At 44.2% G+C, this 14073-nt stretch overlaps 1 protein-coding gene across 1 annotated transcript; it reads right to left on the reverse strand.

Moving 5' to 3' along the window:
* Positions 1-13685, reverse strand: LOC136653239 (vomeronasal type-2 receptor 26-like). The gene is made up of 6 exons (XM_066630147.1): positions 13573-13685; positions 5933-6224; positions 5505-5837; positions 4541-4768; positions 3242-3368; positions 1-911 (listed from the first exon to the last, which is right to left on the reverse strand). The coding sequence occupies exons 1-6, from the start codon at positions 13683-13685 to the stop codon at positions 1-3; spliced, it is 2004 nt and encodes a 667-aa protein (XP_066486244.1).
* Between the last annotated feature and the right edge of the window lie 388 nt (positions 13686-14073).

Below are 14073 nucleotides of genomic sequence, written 5' to 3' on the forward strand. Positions count from 1 at the left end.
TTATGTATTTTCACTCTTTTTCAATATAAGCTGATCCCTATTATTTAGCTCAGGTTTCATAATAATGATGTAACATTTAGGGAAAAAAATACAACCCAGCAGCCCAGTGCTGGATGCCAAGATAGCAAAAATCTCCACGGCCACCATGTATTTTCCTTTAGTGCTCAGGTAGGTTGGGACAAAAGAGAGCCAAACACTACAAAAGACCAACATGCTAAAAGTGATAAATTTGGCTTCGTTGAAACTGTCTGGTAATTTCCTGGCCAGGAAAGCCACAGTGAAGCTGACAATGGCCAGGAAGCCCATATAGCCCAAGACACAGTAAAACATGGCAGCTGAGCCCTCGTGACATTCCAATATTATTTTTCCATGGACCGAGTGCATGTCTAAATTTGGGAATGGAGGGGATGTACTCAACCAAAGAACACAAATCCCTGCTTGTATGAAAGAACAAAAGAAGACAATAGTATTTGCCAGTCTTTTTCCCACCCATTTCCTCATCCCAGATCCTGGTTTGGTGGCCATGAAAGCAAGAACCACAGTGATGGTTTTGGCTAACACAGAAGAAAGGGCCACAGAGAAGATGATGCCAAAAGCAGTTTGTCGGAGAAGGCAGGTCACCTTTCCAGGCCTTCCAATGAAGAGGAAGGAACAGAGGAAACAAAAGAGGAGGGAGACGAGAAGGATGTAGGAGAGGCTCTGGTTGTTGGCTTTGACTATGGGGGTGTCCTGGTGTTTCCTAAATATTCCTAATACTAAAACTGTGATCAGGGAAAAAGAAATTACCAACAAAACTAAAATGTTCCCTAAAGGTTCCTCGTAAGAGAGGAAGATTATAAGCTTAGAGAGACATTTGTTTTGTTCCTTGTTGGGATACTGATCTTCTGGACATTTGACACAGGAATCCATGTCTAAAGAAAACAAGAAAACAAGGAGGAAATTAAGTCTCTCAGGCTTTAGAACAACTTTCAATGATTATATTTTAAGTTCAAGAAATTTGATTATGGAACCAAAAGTAACAGCTTACAAAGAAAGGTGAGCTGGGAATCCTGAAAAAGGACATAACCAAAGAGTGACAGATGCTTCCAGTCTCCAGATCATAGTTTATGATAACTGACATGAAGCCGTTTCTATTGAATAAGGTCTTATATGGGCAGTGGGCATGCGGGCCAAAAAAAAAAAAATATTAATCCTATCCAGGGCCAGCTCAGACAATGCAGTGCTTCTATATGGGCCAGGTGTGGGGGAATCTGGTTTGCATGGCTGCTGTTGACATCCACCGCACTCACACACCCCAAATCCACCCCAAATCACCCTGGCCTACCCCAATTCCCACCACAATCCACTTCCAATACGACTAGGGATAAAATTCCGAGAAAATCCAATGTGTACACACTGGAAGCTGTGAGAGAAATGCTAAGTGCTTAAGGACACAATCCAGAGTCACCCTTGACTCTGAATGACTCTCCCTCACATTCAGGAGGGTCATGAATGTGCCATAAAGCACATTTTTGCCTCCTCTAGAGTTGACTGGGCCGGTGCACAAATGTGCGCTGGCCTGCGGAGGCTGAATCCAGCCTCCGTGCTGACTCAGGGATGGAGCCTTTCATTGGCCAAGCTCAACCCATACAAGGCTCAGGAGCGGGTGGGGAGGAGGCAGGAGGGAGGCGTTCTGTGGCAGGGGGAGAAGAGGGTGATCCAGGGGGCAGGCAGGCGGGCGGGTAGGGGGCAGGAGGTGGGGCTGGGACCCGGCTCATATGCCAGATCCTAGCCCCTGTTCCCGAGCAGCGCAGAGCAGCTTCAAGCCGTTCCACTCTCCTTGGATTTATGCCACGTCTGGAGGTGGTGCAAGTCCAAGGAGACCCATTGGGGCTGCAGTGGCTTACAGTGATGCCTCGCAAGACAAAATTAATTCGTTCCATGAGTCGTTTCGTCTTGCGAAAATTTCGTCTTGCGAAGCGCGGTTTCCCATAGGAATGCATTGAAATTTAATTAATGTGTTCCTATGGGCAAAAAAAGTCAGAACAAAGTGAAATTTGGTTTACAAAGTGTTTATTAAGTGCTCTTTAAAGGCATACATACTGTACAGAGGATTTCAAAAATTTCAAGCACAAAACTTCAATGCATCCTGGGTATTAACGGTTGTGCGATTTAAAACAAACCAAAACAAAAAAAAATGCAAAAAAATTTGTCTTGCGAAGCACGGCCATAGAAAAATTTGTCTTGTGAGTCACCAAAAAAATCGCAAAACGCTTTCGTCTTGTGAGTTTTTCGTTGCGCGAGGCATTCGTCTTGCGAGGCATCACTGTAACCAGGGATAAGGGGAAGAGTTTCCCCTTACCTCTGGCTGAGTCACTTTGGGGCCTTATCTTGCACTGCTTACAGCAGTCCTCCTAGCCAGCCAGTGCAAGATAGAATTGTGCTGCACACCACATATGTTCCAGTTTTAATGGTCCAAACCTAGGCCGGCTAAGCTGAATCTAAGCCATTCCTGTCCCAGGACACACGCCTTGAAACCCTACACAGGCGAAGGCAGCAACGTCATCCCAGGATGAGCAGGGATTCCCCAGGATCAGTGACTCGGTGGCAGAGCCTCTGAGAGGAATTTCATCAGGGGGTACAAAGTTTCTTTTGAGCCCCTTTGCAATGGGGGAGGGGTGAAACAGAGCAAGGAGGGTGGTGACAGGTGAGCAGAAAAGGGGGAGGGAGGGGCAAAGCAGGGTAAGGGGAGGGTAGAGACAGCTAGAAAGGTCTTTGGAGCCCAGGTCTACCCACCCATGTAGCATTGGTAGTGTCCCCAGCATACCCAATTATAGTAGTGTCCCCAGAATCCCTTATGGGCAACAAGTCTGAGTTGATAGGAAAATGTCAGATCCTAGTAAATTTCTGGGCCCCCTCCTTTTGCTCCTGGGCCCCCCTTTTGCTCCTGGGCCCAGATACAAATTACCTCCTTTACCCCCCTCCCCTAGGCCCTGCTCAGTGTCATCTATTTTGCTGCTGATGTTCTGCAGGACTGGCAGCGCAGTTTGGATTGGGCTGCCTGCCTTTCTGAATGAAACATTATTCAACCATGTACATACTGGTGTTATTACCCCCTCCCCAGGAAAGTAATATGCTTTTTGACATCAGTTGGCTCTTCCCACCTTTGGTTTTGCTGTTGAGGTGAGTTGGCATCATTTTTTTTTTTACTCATTTTGTGTTGTGTAATATGTGCAGTGGCTGTGCATTTTGAGTGTCCTACCTTTCTGATCAGAGATCATTCCTTCTGGGCATGGAGCACAATCATAACAGCAAAACTTCTCTCCCTCCTTCTTTTTCCTGCTGAAGCCAGGAAAGCAGTTGTTGTTGCACACAGAAATGGGCACCACCTATTAATGACCATAAAGGGAGACAACAGGTAGTTGTTGTACCACTGTCTTATTCCACAGATGTTTTATTAATAATGCACTGCTGATAGGGAAGAATGAGAAGTTTGTACTTTTGCATATGATTCTGCATGTTGTCAATGGACTAAATTGGTGGTTTTCAAAATTTTTAGCTCCGGGACCCACTTTTTAGAATGACAATTTGACGGGACCCACCGGAAGTGTTGTCATTAATCTGGAAATGATATTTTGGCTAGAAGTGACATCATCAAGCAGGAAAATTTTTGAAACCCCCCTAAAGACAAAATCAAATCAATTAAGGGCACAATCCTAACCCCTTATGTCAGTGCTTTCCAGCACTGATGTAAGGACAATGCAGCTCTGAGGTAATGGATCAAACATTCCCTTACTTTGAGGAGGCCTCCGTGAGTGACACCCAACTACAGGATGCAGCACACGTCCCATTGGCACCGCTATGCCAGTGCTGGAAAGCACTGACGTAAGGGATTAGGATTGCGCCCTAGGTAAGTAAATTAAAAGTTTACAATAAGCGTAAGTTTAAACATTTATTTAAAATGAAGAACCACTCTCCTAACTCCCCGAAGCAGTTACAACTGCTTGTACAAACTGCAAGTACAAACATCCCATAGGCTACAATCCGATTCACACTTACCCAGGAGTAGGCCCCATTGACTATCATTGTTCAAAGCATACACATAGCAGCCTGTTAAAAGTACAAATCTGTAACATTTCCCCCAAAGCAGTCACATATCATGGTAGCATCAAGTCTAATATATTCAAAATAAAATACACATTGAAATGAATGGGGACCGACCTGAAATTGGCTCATGAACCACCTAGTGGGTCCTGACTCAAAGTTTGAGAAGGCCTGGACTAGATAATTATTAATCTCCTTTCAACATATTCTTATGCTATATATAACTTTCCAACAGGTTTCCTGAGAGTTATGTTAACATTTCTCCTTTAAAACTTACCAATTCTTATAGGGCCAATCACCGAGCCTTAGCCACCTCACAGGGGTGTTGTAAGGATCAAAGTAGAGAAGGAACCATGTTTACTACCCTGAGCTCCTTGGAGAAAGGGCAGTATAAAAATGTGATTAATAAATTAATAAATTAAAATTCTGAACCAAAGGATTAGCATTGTCGCCTTACCTGGTTGAAGCTTTTGTGCCACACAATCCCACCATCATCAATGGTTAACGTCTTCCCCGAAGAAGCCTCCAGATCCAGCCTTCCAACACGAACTCGAACAAAAGAATTATTTGGGAATGTGATCCAGTTGGTAACACTGAAACCACCAACTAATTGTCCATTCTGATCAAACTGCACTGTGTCTCCAACACTGTTGTTAAATGAGTTCTTCATTAGAAAGTGGTGGAGCTAGGTTCAAAGGGAAAATGAAACAATTGTTGGATTCATTCACATGACATGGACAAACTCCCTTCTTAATTCAACCTACACAATTATTTGTGATTTGTTTTTATTCATCAATTCAGCTATTCATTTTGCTAGAACTCTATACATCTGGAAGAATGTTCTCCATACCATTCAGCTATATATTAACCTACCTGAGAAAAAAGAGCTGGGTTTTAGGAGGTAAAATTACCTGCCATGGCTGAACATTATGACGCGCCAGCAATATTCTCTGTTTTGGTCTCGATTCATACACAGCATGTACAGCATGTGCCACAGCATGGAGCGCATTGTAGATGTTGTAGCTGTGGCCAGTCATGCTCATTTCAAAATACGTTTGAGGCAGGCTGTCCAGTGCCTCACCTCCAGTGCAGAGTTGGTCACCCTCTTTCACCACACCAGAAATTGGAATTGAACATTTAAATGCCTGTTTCCAGAAGTCCTGGATGAAACCATCTCCTTTTTCCCAGGAAGGATTTACAGACTGAAGAAAGGTTTGGAACCCCAATGGCTCATTGGAGTGAATTGAGAAGGACAAAGCACCCTGGAATGCTTGCATGTCCCAACTCTCTTCTACAGTCACTTTGGCAAAATCCCAGTGGGATGTAACAATCCACACTTTAACCAGTGGAGGCAAAGAAAGCACATGAAACACAGACATAAATAGTCTCAAAACTATCATGGATGGAGGTTCACCATATACGAAGCAAACATTGACATTTTTCTCTGCCAGAACTGGATATTTTTCCTCTTGCATTAGAAGCAAGTTTGGGAAGTCAGCAGCATATGTCCGTTGGGGTGTTCTTAGGATGAAGGCATCACAAATGCCATTCTGGGAGAACATTGGCACCACTGACTGTAAAAACCTATCCCCATTATCATCATCCACAGCAATGAGCCCAACCCACATCCACTGGAAATGCAGAAGTAACTGGACAACTCCCATGTATTGAAACTTTTCATCTGGAACCATCTGATACAGGGAAGGGAATAATGTTTTGTCACCTTGGGCTGGTGAGAATGTTCCATAAGTGAACTGAAAGAAAATGTATAACCTTTTCTCACGTGGATTTGGAAGATATTTATAAATCATAAGTCATGAAATGGTGTGCTACCACAAACACAGTTTACCTGTGGAAGCTTGTAGATTTCTACAAGAGTGGCAATGTTAAAAGAAGATTCAGAAAGAAGCCCCCCGATGACAGCTATCAGAATGTTCTTAGTGCCACATCGGAAGTTGGGGACAAACCTATGTGGTGTGGAAAGCAAACTGAGGGTGGCCTTGTAGGTCATCTGTGCTGTGTAGTAGTTGTTGAGGATGTGGAATCCCAAAGTAATGTTTGGTAAAATCTTGGAATTTTCATTGATCTCTTTTACAGCAAATGCCAATGCCAAGATATGCTGGTAGTTTTTCAGCATTGACCTGCAAGGAGAAGAAAACGAGTGACAGATCAAGGAACATAAGCATTGTATTTTGCATTCTTTAAACTTAAGGTTCTTGCAACTCTACATTCTACAGAAACATTGACCAAAATAGGAAGATCTTGTGTATGGGAAACAGGGATGCAACAAATCAATAACAGATCACCTATTTGGCATGTATGAGGCCTCCAATTTAACTGATGACGAGCCCAATCCTATGCCTGTCTACTCAGAAATAAGTCCCATTATAATCAGTGGAGCTTACTCCCAGGAAAATGTGGATAGGATTGTAGCTGACATCTCTAATAAAGGCCGGGGGGGGGGGGATAATTAAAGAAAGTTCCTGGAAAACTACTGTTTACAGTAGCCAATACTGAACTTGATAGATTAATAACCTGACCCAGTATAAGACAGCTTCATATTTTCTTATGCATGGGATGCTGTGTTGCAGCTTTGAATGTTTTACAGGGAATCCTTTTTATTTTCCTTCTATTGTAATGCAAGCAATTATTTTTTTTCCTTTTAATGACTCTGCCTCACAATAGTAAATGAATCAGAAAACATGAAATAAAACCAAAACTCATAATGTATGAATGTGGTAGAACGGTATATTTCATAAGAGGATTAACTCAAATAATGAACTGCAAATGCACAGATGCTGAAGACAGAAATTTAACCAAACTCTCCCAAATTTGAATGGAAAATATAGAAATAGAACATGAATGTATGGGACCACAGTGGTGATAATTACAGACAGACTAAAATGACACGGTATGTTTGAAATTTAAATCAATTCAATGAAATGAAAAGAAGGAAGACAAATGTGTAGGAAGAGACAGAGAAAGGTTGCAATCCTATACACACTTACCTTGGAGTAAGTCCCATTGAACATAATGGGACTTACTTCTGACTAAATATGCATAGAACTGAGCTGCAAGTCCCTTTCAACATATGAGATTTTTGAATAAACATTTAAAAGCTTGTGCTGAAAGAACCTAAAGATAAGACATTTGATGTGTTCAGAGAACAGTTCTAACAGGAACATCATCTCAAAAACAGGGCAACTGGCCAAAAAATGTTGTGTTCTTTCATTGGCTAGAAACAATGCAAAAGAAACAAACAAACAAGAAAGAGTCTTACACAGATTCCTCAATCAATGTCCATGTGGGTTCTTCATTGAAAGAAGGAGTATGGTCATGAAAATAGAAGATTTGCGTAGCAATTTCTCCAACGACAAGGTCATTCGGCTGATAAAACTGATGAGAAACAGGGAGGGGATCAAATGCCGCACAAATCAGAGAATTTGTCTTGCACACAGTGCGCGGTTGCAGACTAAACAGCAGCACAAGTAACGCCACCATCTTGAAAATCAGGCCATCTTTCCAGGCATAGATGTTCATGTTTCTGTTCACAGAATTGTCTCAGGAGCATCACTTTCCCTACATCCTTTCTGGAAAGTCAGGTGTCTCTGTTGATACACTGAATTTAGGCTTGACTTCAACTTCTAAGTGTAGGCCTTTACCAGTGTTCTTTGCTCAGCGTTATTAATGATTTGCTGCTTTCTTGTATTCCTGTATTGTGTGCTTTCTCTATATTGTGATTGCCCCTCTTCAGTGGAAATAGATTCTTACTTGGTCAAGCTTGGAAAACAAAATTAATGAACATTTTTAAAAGACTGGGAAATGGACATCACAATGGTGGAGATATTTATGATGATTTGGGGCACCACAAAGTGTTTATTTAAGAGAACAGAATGCAATTGGAGTAAGAGCTTTAGTTTGTCTGATTCATAGTTTGAATTTGCAGACCACACTCTTCTCAATACTTAAATGTGCACTGCATTGAGTGGAACTTACTCTTCAGGTGCAGCTTGAATCTAACCTAAACTGTAAGGTGATATGGGCAGACTTCATCAAATTATGTCTATATTCGTTTTGTTTGTGTGGTCATTTGTCTCTTTGTTTAAAGAAATGTTAAAAAAAGCCCCTGCAAATATACCCTAAACATACAAAAGACTAATATAGTCCTACTGGTGCCTAATGCTCAGAATTTCTTGTGAACAACAAGTGGGATTTTTATAACAGTTTTCAGGCTTGGCTATTTGTGATCTTTATTCTATAGTGTCTAGAAAGGTAGCAGGAGAGTTAGAATTATGATAATTAAAGGGTAGATAATCACATCTCAAATGCATTAATTTTCTAGCAAAACATCTAGACAAAAAAAAAACACATTTTATTTTCCCAAATATCAGAGCAACTACTTGTTTGAATAACCAGAAATAAAGTGATTATGGGCTATTAATTTTAATATATGCATGGTTCAAGACAGGTCCAGTAATTGGTTAGTGACAATAGAAGTGTTCAACATTACAACGAATGTAGAAAGTTTGCCACAGCTTCTTATGAGCATGTGGAATAACCAGATAAACAGCCTACATATGCACAAATGCATGTGTATATGGTTTTGATACATGGTGCAAAATTCATATCTGTCTATGCATGTTAAAACTTTTCCTGGTTGGTGATGTCACTTCCTGCCATAATATCACTTCTAGATTAATGACATCACTTCTGGGGGGTCCTGACAGATAGCACAGGTCAATGCATACTACCAGTATGCATACCACCAGTTGCGAACCACTGTCTAGGGGGAAAGACTGGGTTGAATGGGCCCAGGACTAACCCTTCGCTTTCCTGAATTGGAACTCTCCAGCCCCTCATGAGAAAACCATTGTAAATAGAGATACAACTAGAGAGAAATCCAGGTGTGTGGAGGCCCCAGGTGGAGGCCCAGGGAGAGAGGGAGGGCCTGTGGGCAGGTGTGTGGAGGCCACAAGCAGAGGCCAAGTGAGAGAGGCAGGACCTGTGGGCAGATGTGAGGAGGCCACTGGTGGAAGCCCAGTGAGAGAGGGAGGGCTTGTGGGCAGGTGTATGGAGGCCACTGGAGGCAGCCTAGTGAAGGATGGAATGAGACGGTCTTGGATGGCAGAGCGAGGAAGACACGGAGCAGTGGCTCTGGGGTTTCACTTAGGGGAGCCAAAAGGAAAGGGCCCACTGGACTCTCCTTCTGCCCCACGAAGTGAGGCCTGTGATTGGACTGGCAGCCACAGGGCCTAATGAAGCCCTGATGCATCCCTCTTTGGGGATCCTGTGCACACACACCCCCCCAGTGATTGCCATCCCCCAACCAGGCCTGGCCTTCCCTACTGAACCATCTGTTCTTGTGAGCCAGATATCAGGGTGGTTGCTGGAGGCCCCCAGTGCAATAAAGAGGGAAGGGTCCTTTTCCGACCCTCCTCGCAGCCAAGACTGTGACTGCATTCGAAGATAGGGAGCTTCTAGCCATCAGGGTTAAGAGATATCGATCCATTCCTCCCCATTTCTTCCCAGTCACCTTTGCAGCCATCCCCTCAAATAGTGGCTAGGAATTCAAGCAAGTTCATGAAGCTCACGTATACCAGATTTAAAACCTAATGCAGTTTTCCTTTCCCTCCCTGACAGAAAGCAGAGACACAGAATCAGAACAGAAACAGCTGCCACTCATCCAGGCCAGGTAAAGGAGATTTGCAGGGATTTGCAGCTTGGGCTTCTCCTCCTGGAACATTCCCAGCCACAGCCTCTTTGCCTCAGTCTGGACCATCTCTACCACATGTGCTTCCTTTCTACCAACCCCTTCTACTATTACCCTGTCCCTGTGCCTCCATATTTTCCCCTCCTTCTCCAGGGATCCTCTAATCTACCTCCATTCCTTCCCCCCACTTGCATTTTCCCTCTTCTTTTCTCCTTCAGAGCAGTTGCTCTCCCATCCCCTCTCTTTTTCTTCTCCTTCTTGTTGCTTTCCTTAGGACTCCATTGGGTTGGTAGTCAGAATCCTCCTCTGTAGTTTAAGAGAGAAATGCAGAAAACAGACAGATTGTCTCTCTGAAATGCAGTCATAACCTGGGAGGCTGACTGGCTAAAAGGAAACGTCTCCTTTTTCTTTCAGAGTCCGATTTCATTTGCGAAGATTGTTCTATATTTCAACCGTGAAGAATGAGCTCTGCTGAATCCATACCAAAGGTGCCTGTATGAGGCCGTCACAATGGAGAATTATGAAAATGGGATCTTTGTAGGTAAGGAGAATCCTTTGGCCCTTCATTGATAGATGCCCTATGTAGGAACCTCTGCTCCAGTGGCTATTGCAAAGGGGAATTGATGGCCTGTGCATGGCTGCTGATACACTGAATGGCCTCACATCCTGCCATTCTGGCCAGCCCAGATTGGGATCTCTTGGTGAAGAGTGTAGCTCCACAGTGGGCCCATGTCTACTCAGAAGTAAGTCCCATTATAGTCAGTGGGGCTTACTTCCAGGAAAGTGTGGAGAGGATTGCAGCCTAAAACAGAAAAAATTTCACCTTACCACTGCACACTGAGTCAACACTTTCATCGAGCTGTCCACCACTACCCCAAGATCTCTCTCCTGATCTGTCACAGACAGCTCAGAACCCATTAGCCTATATGTGAAGTTTTGATTTTTTGCCCCAATGTGCATGACTTTACACTTACTGACATTGAAGCGCATCTGCCATTTTGCTGCCCATTCTGCCAGTCTGGAGAGATCCTTCTGGAGCTCCTCACAATCACTTCTGGTCTTCACTGCTCGGAAAAGTTTGGAGTCATCTGCAAACTTTGCCACCTCACTGCTCAACCAGGTCCTTTATGAAGAGGTTGAAGAGCACCGGTCCCAGGACAGATCCTTGGGGCACACCGCTTTTCACCTCTCTCCATTGTGAAAATTGCCCATTGACACCCACTCTCTGTTTCCTGGCCTTCAACCAGTTCTCAATCCAGGAGAGGACCTGTCCTCTAATTCCCTGACTGTGGAGTTTTTCTCATTAGCCTTTGGTGAGGGACCGTGTCGAACGCCTTCTGAAAGTCCAGATATGTAATGTCCACGGGTTCTCTCGCATCTACATGCCTGTTGACCTTTTCAAAGAATTCTATAAGGTTTGTGAGACAAGACTTACCCTTACAGAAGCCATGCTGATTCTCTCTCAGCAAGGCTTGTTCGTCTTTGTGTTTTGAGATTCTATCTTTGATGAGGCATTCCACCATCTTACCCGGTATACGTAGATGTTAGGCTGACCGGCCTATAGTTTCCCGGGTCCCCGCTCCTTCCATTTTTAAAGATCAGCATGACATTTGCTATCCTCCAATCCTCTGGCACCATGGCCATTTTGAGGGACAAGTTGCATATTTTAGTCAAGAGATCAGCAACTTCATTCTTCAATTCCTTAATAACTCTTGGGTGGATGCCATCAAGGCATAACTTATTGATCTTTAATTTATCAATGAGGTCTGAAACATCTTCTCTTTTAACCTCTATCTGACTTAATTCCTTGGTCAAGAGAATTAACCGTTCGGGCAGTAGTAACATGCTTTATGGCACGTTTGTGACACTTACCGCTGGCAGGGTACTGGTTTAACTTTGAAGCATCTCAGCATTTGTATCGCTATCATTGTCCAAGGGACTTTCCAACCACAATCACTATGATACCCTCAATTTAACACACCTCAATTTCACAGTCTTCAAAAATGAGAACTTTCAGTTCCATTAAACATTAGTTCCGCATTTGCCAAACTACAGCCTGCATGCTGGATCTGGCAGAATGCATCAGCCCTCCCCACCATGGGTAGCCAGGCTGCTGCTAATCTTTACAGCTGATCTGTAAAGAATGGTGCTCTGGGCATTCGCATCTGTTGCAGACTTTGCACCTGGATATCAGGAAGCTCAATGGAAGACATTGACCACAGAGTACTGCTTATCAAGGACTTTCTCTTGTGCCTTGCCTGCCCTTGATTGCTCATCCCCAGTTCATGATGCGTGCCTTTATGGTGTTGCACCTCACCTGCAATGTGGCAATAAACTCTTTTGTTCTGGAGGCCAGTGCCCAAACTAACATACACCTCTTCATATGTATATCATGAGAATGGCCTGGGTCATGCTCTCCTGGTATAGCCCCAATGCTATGCATACATGTACACAGCTGTCACAAACCAAGTCCAAACAAAAGATTTTCAGGCAATGGTAGGGACCCAGGCGTCATTACAGGTAGGAGATAGGTACCATACTTGGTGCACACTTTTTCCCTGCCAACTTGGTTCAGGAACATTATGCGCCGCTATCATATTTATTCAATTCTTCCCCTTTACCACTGAAGTGGATGGGTGAGGGATCAATGACACTTCTACCAAGAACAGCATTTCCAACCTGGCCTCTCAGGTGGGCTGGTTATGGGGATTTGACCCCTATTCAGCATTACTACATCAGAGAGAGTTGGTGAGCAGTTGCATGCCTACTATTGGGTTTGCTGGGGCAGATGCCCCAGGCGCCGGCCATGAGGACCCCGCGGAAGCCTCTCTGAGGCTTCTGACGGGGTGAAAACTGTGCTTCCAATTTGCCGAAAGCATTGCTCAAGGTTTTGTGAACCTCTAGTGAATAGGGAGGGCGGATTTCTGCATGGGGGTGGCGATAGCCCGCAGGGGGCGCCATCATGGAGCTTTGCCCCAGACATGGGGCTGCTGAGGTCTGCGGCTGTTGGTGAGTATATATGACACCATTGCTTAGCCACCCAGCTCAGCTTCAGAAGGCATGTGCAAAATATACTTCTTTACCCCCCCCATCCTTCCCTTACAGTCAACAGTTATTGTTAGGCTCTCTGTGCCCAGTCCCATTGATTGCTATCAGCACAGTACAAAAAAATGGGCAAGCATAAGGTACAGTGGTTGTTCTTTGAATCCGCTATAACTTCTCACTCACAGGCAGTGGTGCTGCTACCTTTTCTTGGACCTGGTGCGGTGCCTCGTGGTGTGACCTCACTGAGTGCAACAGACGCTGAAGTAATTGTCAGTAATGTGTCTACATTTTCATGTCACCCACTGGCGGTCCTGGTCACTGCGCTGCCAGGGGTGGGGCAGGAACAAATACTGCCCCCTCACATGGAAGTAATTTAGGTTACGTCATCATGTGTGCAATTACTTCCCAAACCACGCTCAGAATGGCTGCGAGCTTGCAGGTTGGAAAAGGTTCTGATGTGGCTGCAATCGTGCAGCCACTCTGAGCCCTTTCTTAAAGGCCCACCCACTCCTAGTTCTGCAACAGCTGGGAGCTCTGAGCCCACCCAACTTGGCCGAGTAGCTTCTTCTTTAAAGAAGGCCATTTAAAACTTCAGATCAACCATGTGGTACCCCTACTGGCTTGGTACCTGGTACCTGGGGTGTAACTCCCCCACCCCCATTTGCTATACCACTGTTCAAAGGCTTGGGAATGACAAGGAGCTGTAACCAGTTTTCACCCTTTTCCTCTTGGACCTGACAGCAGTGGCGTCACTAAGGTTTGCATCACCTGGTGTAGGAGGACAGCACTTCACCTCCATGCAGTGGGCGGGGCAACACTCCAGGTGGTGGGCGTGGTGATCTACCATCGCCCCGCCCCCACTGGTTTCTTGGCTGTACCTTTTGATAGAATAAAGATATTTCAACACAGTTTGTTTCATTGCATTCTGCATGAAATTACACATTGATTGATATATAACATGATGGTATTATTTTTACAAACTGTGATTTTAGTGATTTTGGTCACTAGTGGTGTCACCTCCCCCCAGGGTGTCAACTTACTGACACCTTATTGGAGCAGTTCTCAAACTTTGAGCACTGGGACCCACTTTTTAGAATGACAATCCATCCAGGACACATCACAAAGCAAATTAAAATAAATAATTATAAATAAAGTAAAACAAATAAATAAGGGGAAGTCAGCCCTGTTCCATCAAGTGAATTTTCTCTGTAGCCTGCCTGCAATAACCCCCCCCC

Source organism: Tiliqua scincoides, chromosome 5 (genome assembly GCF_035046505.1).
Source record: "Tiliqua scincoides isolate rTilSci1 chromosome 5, rTilSci1.hap2, whole genome shotgun sequence".
Classification (NCBI taxonomy): Eukaryota; Metazoa; Chordata; class Lepidosauria; order Squamata; family Scincidae; genus Tiliqua; species Tiliqua scincoides.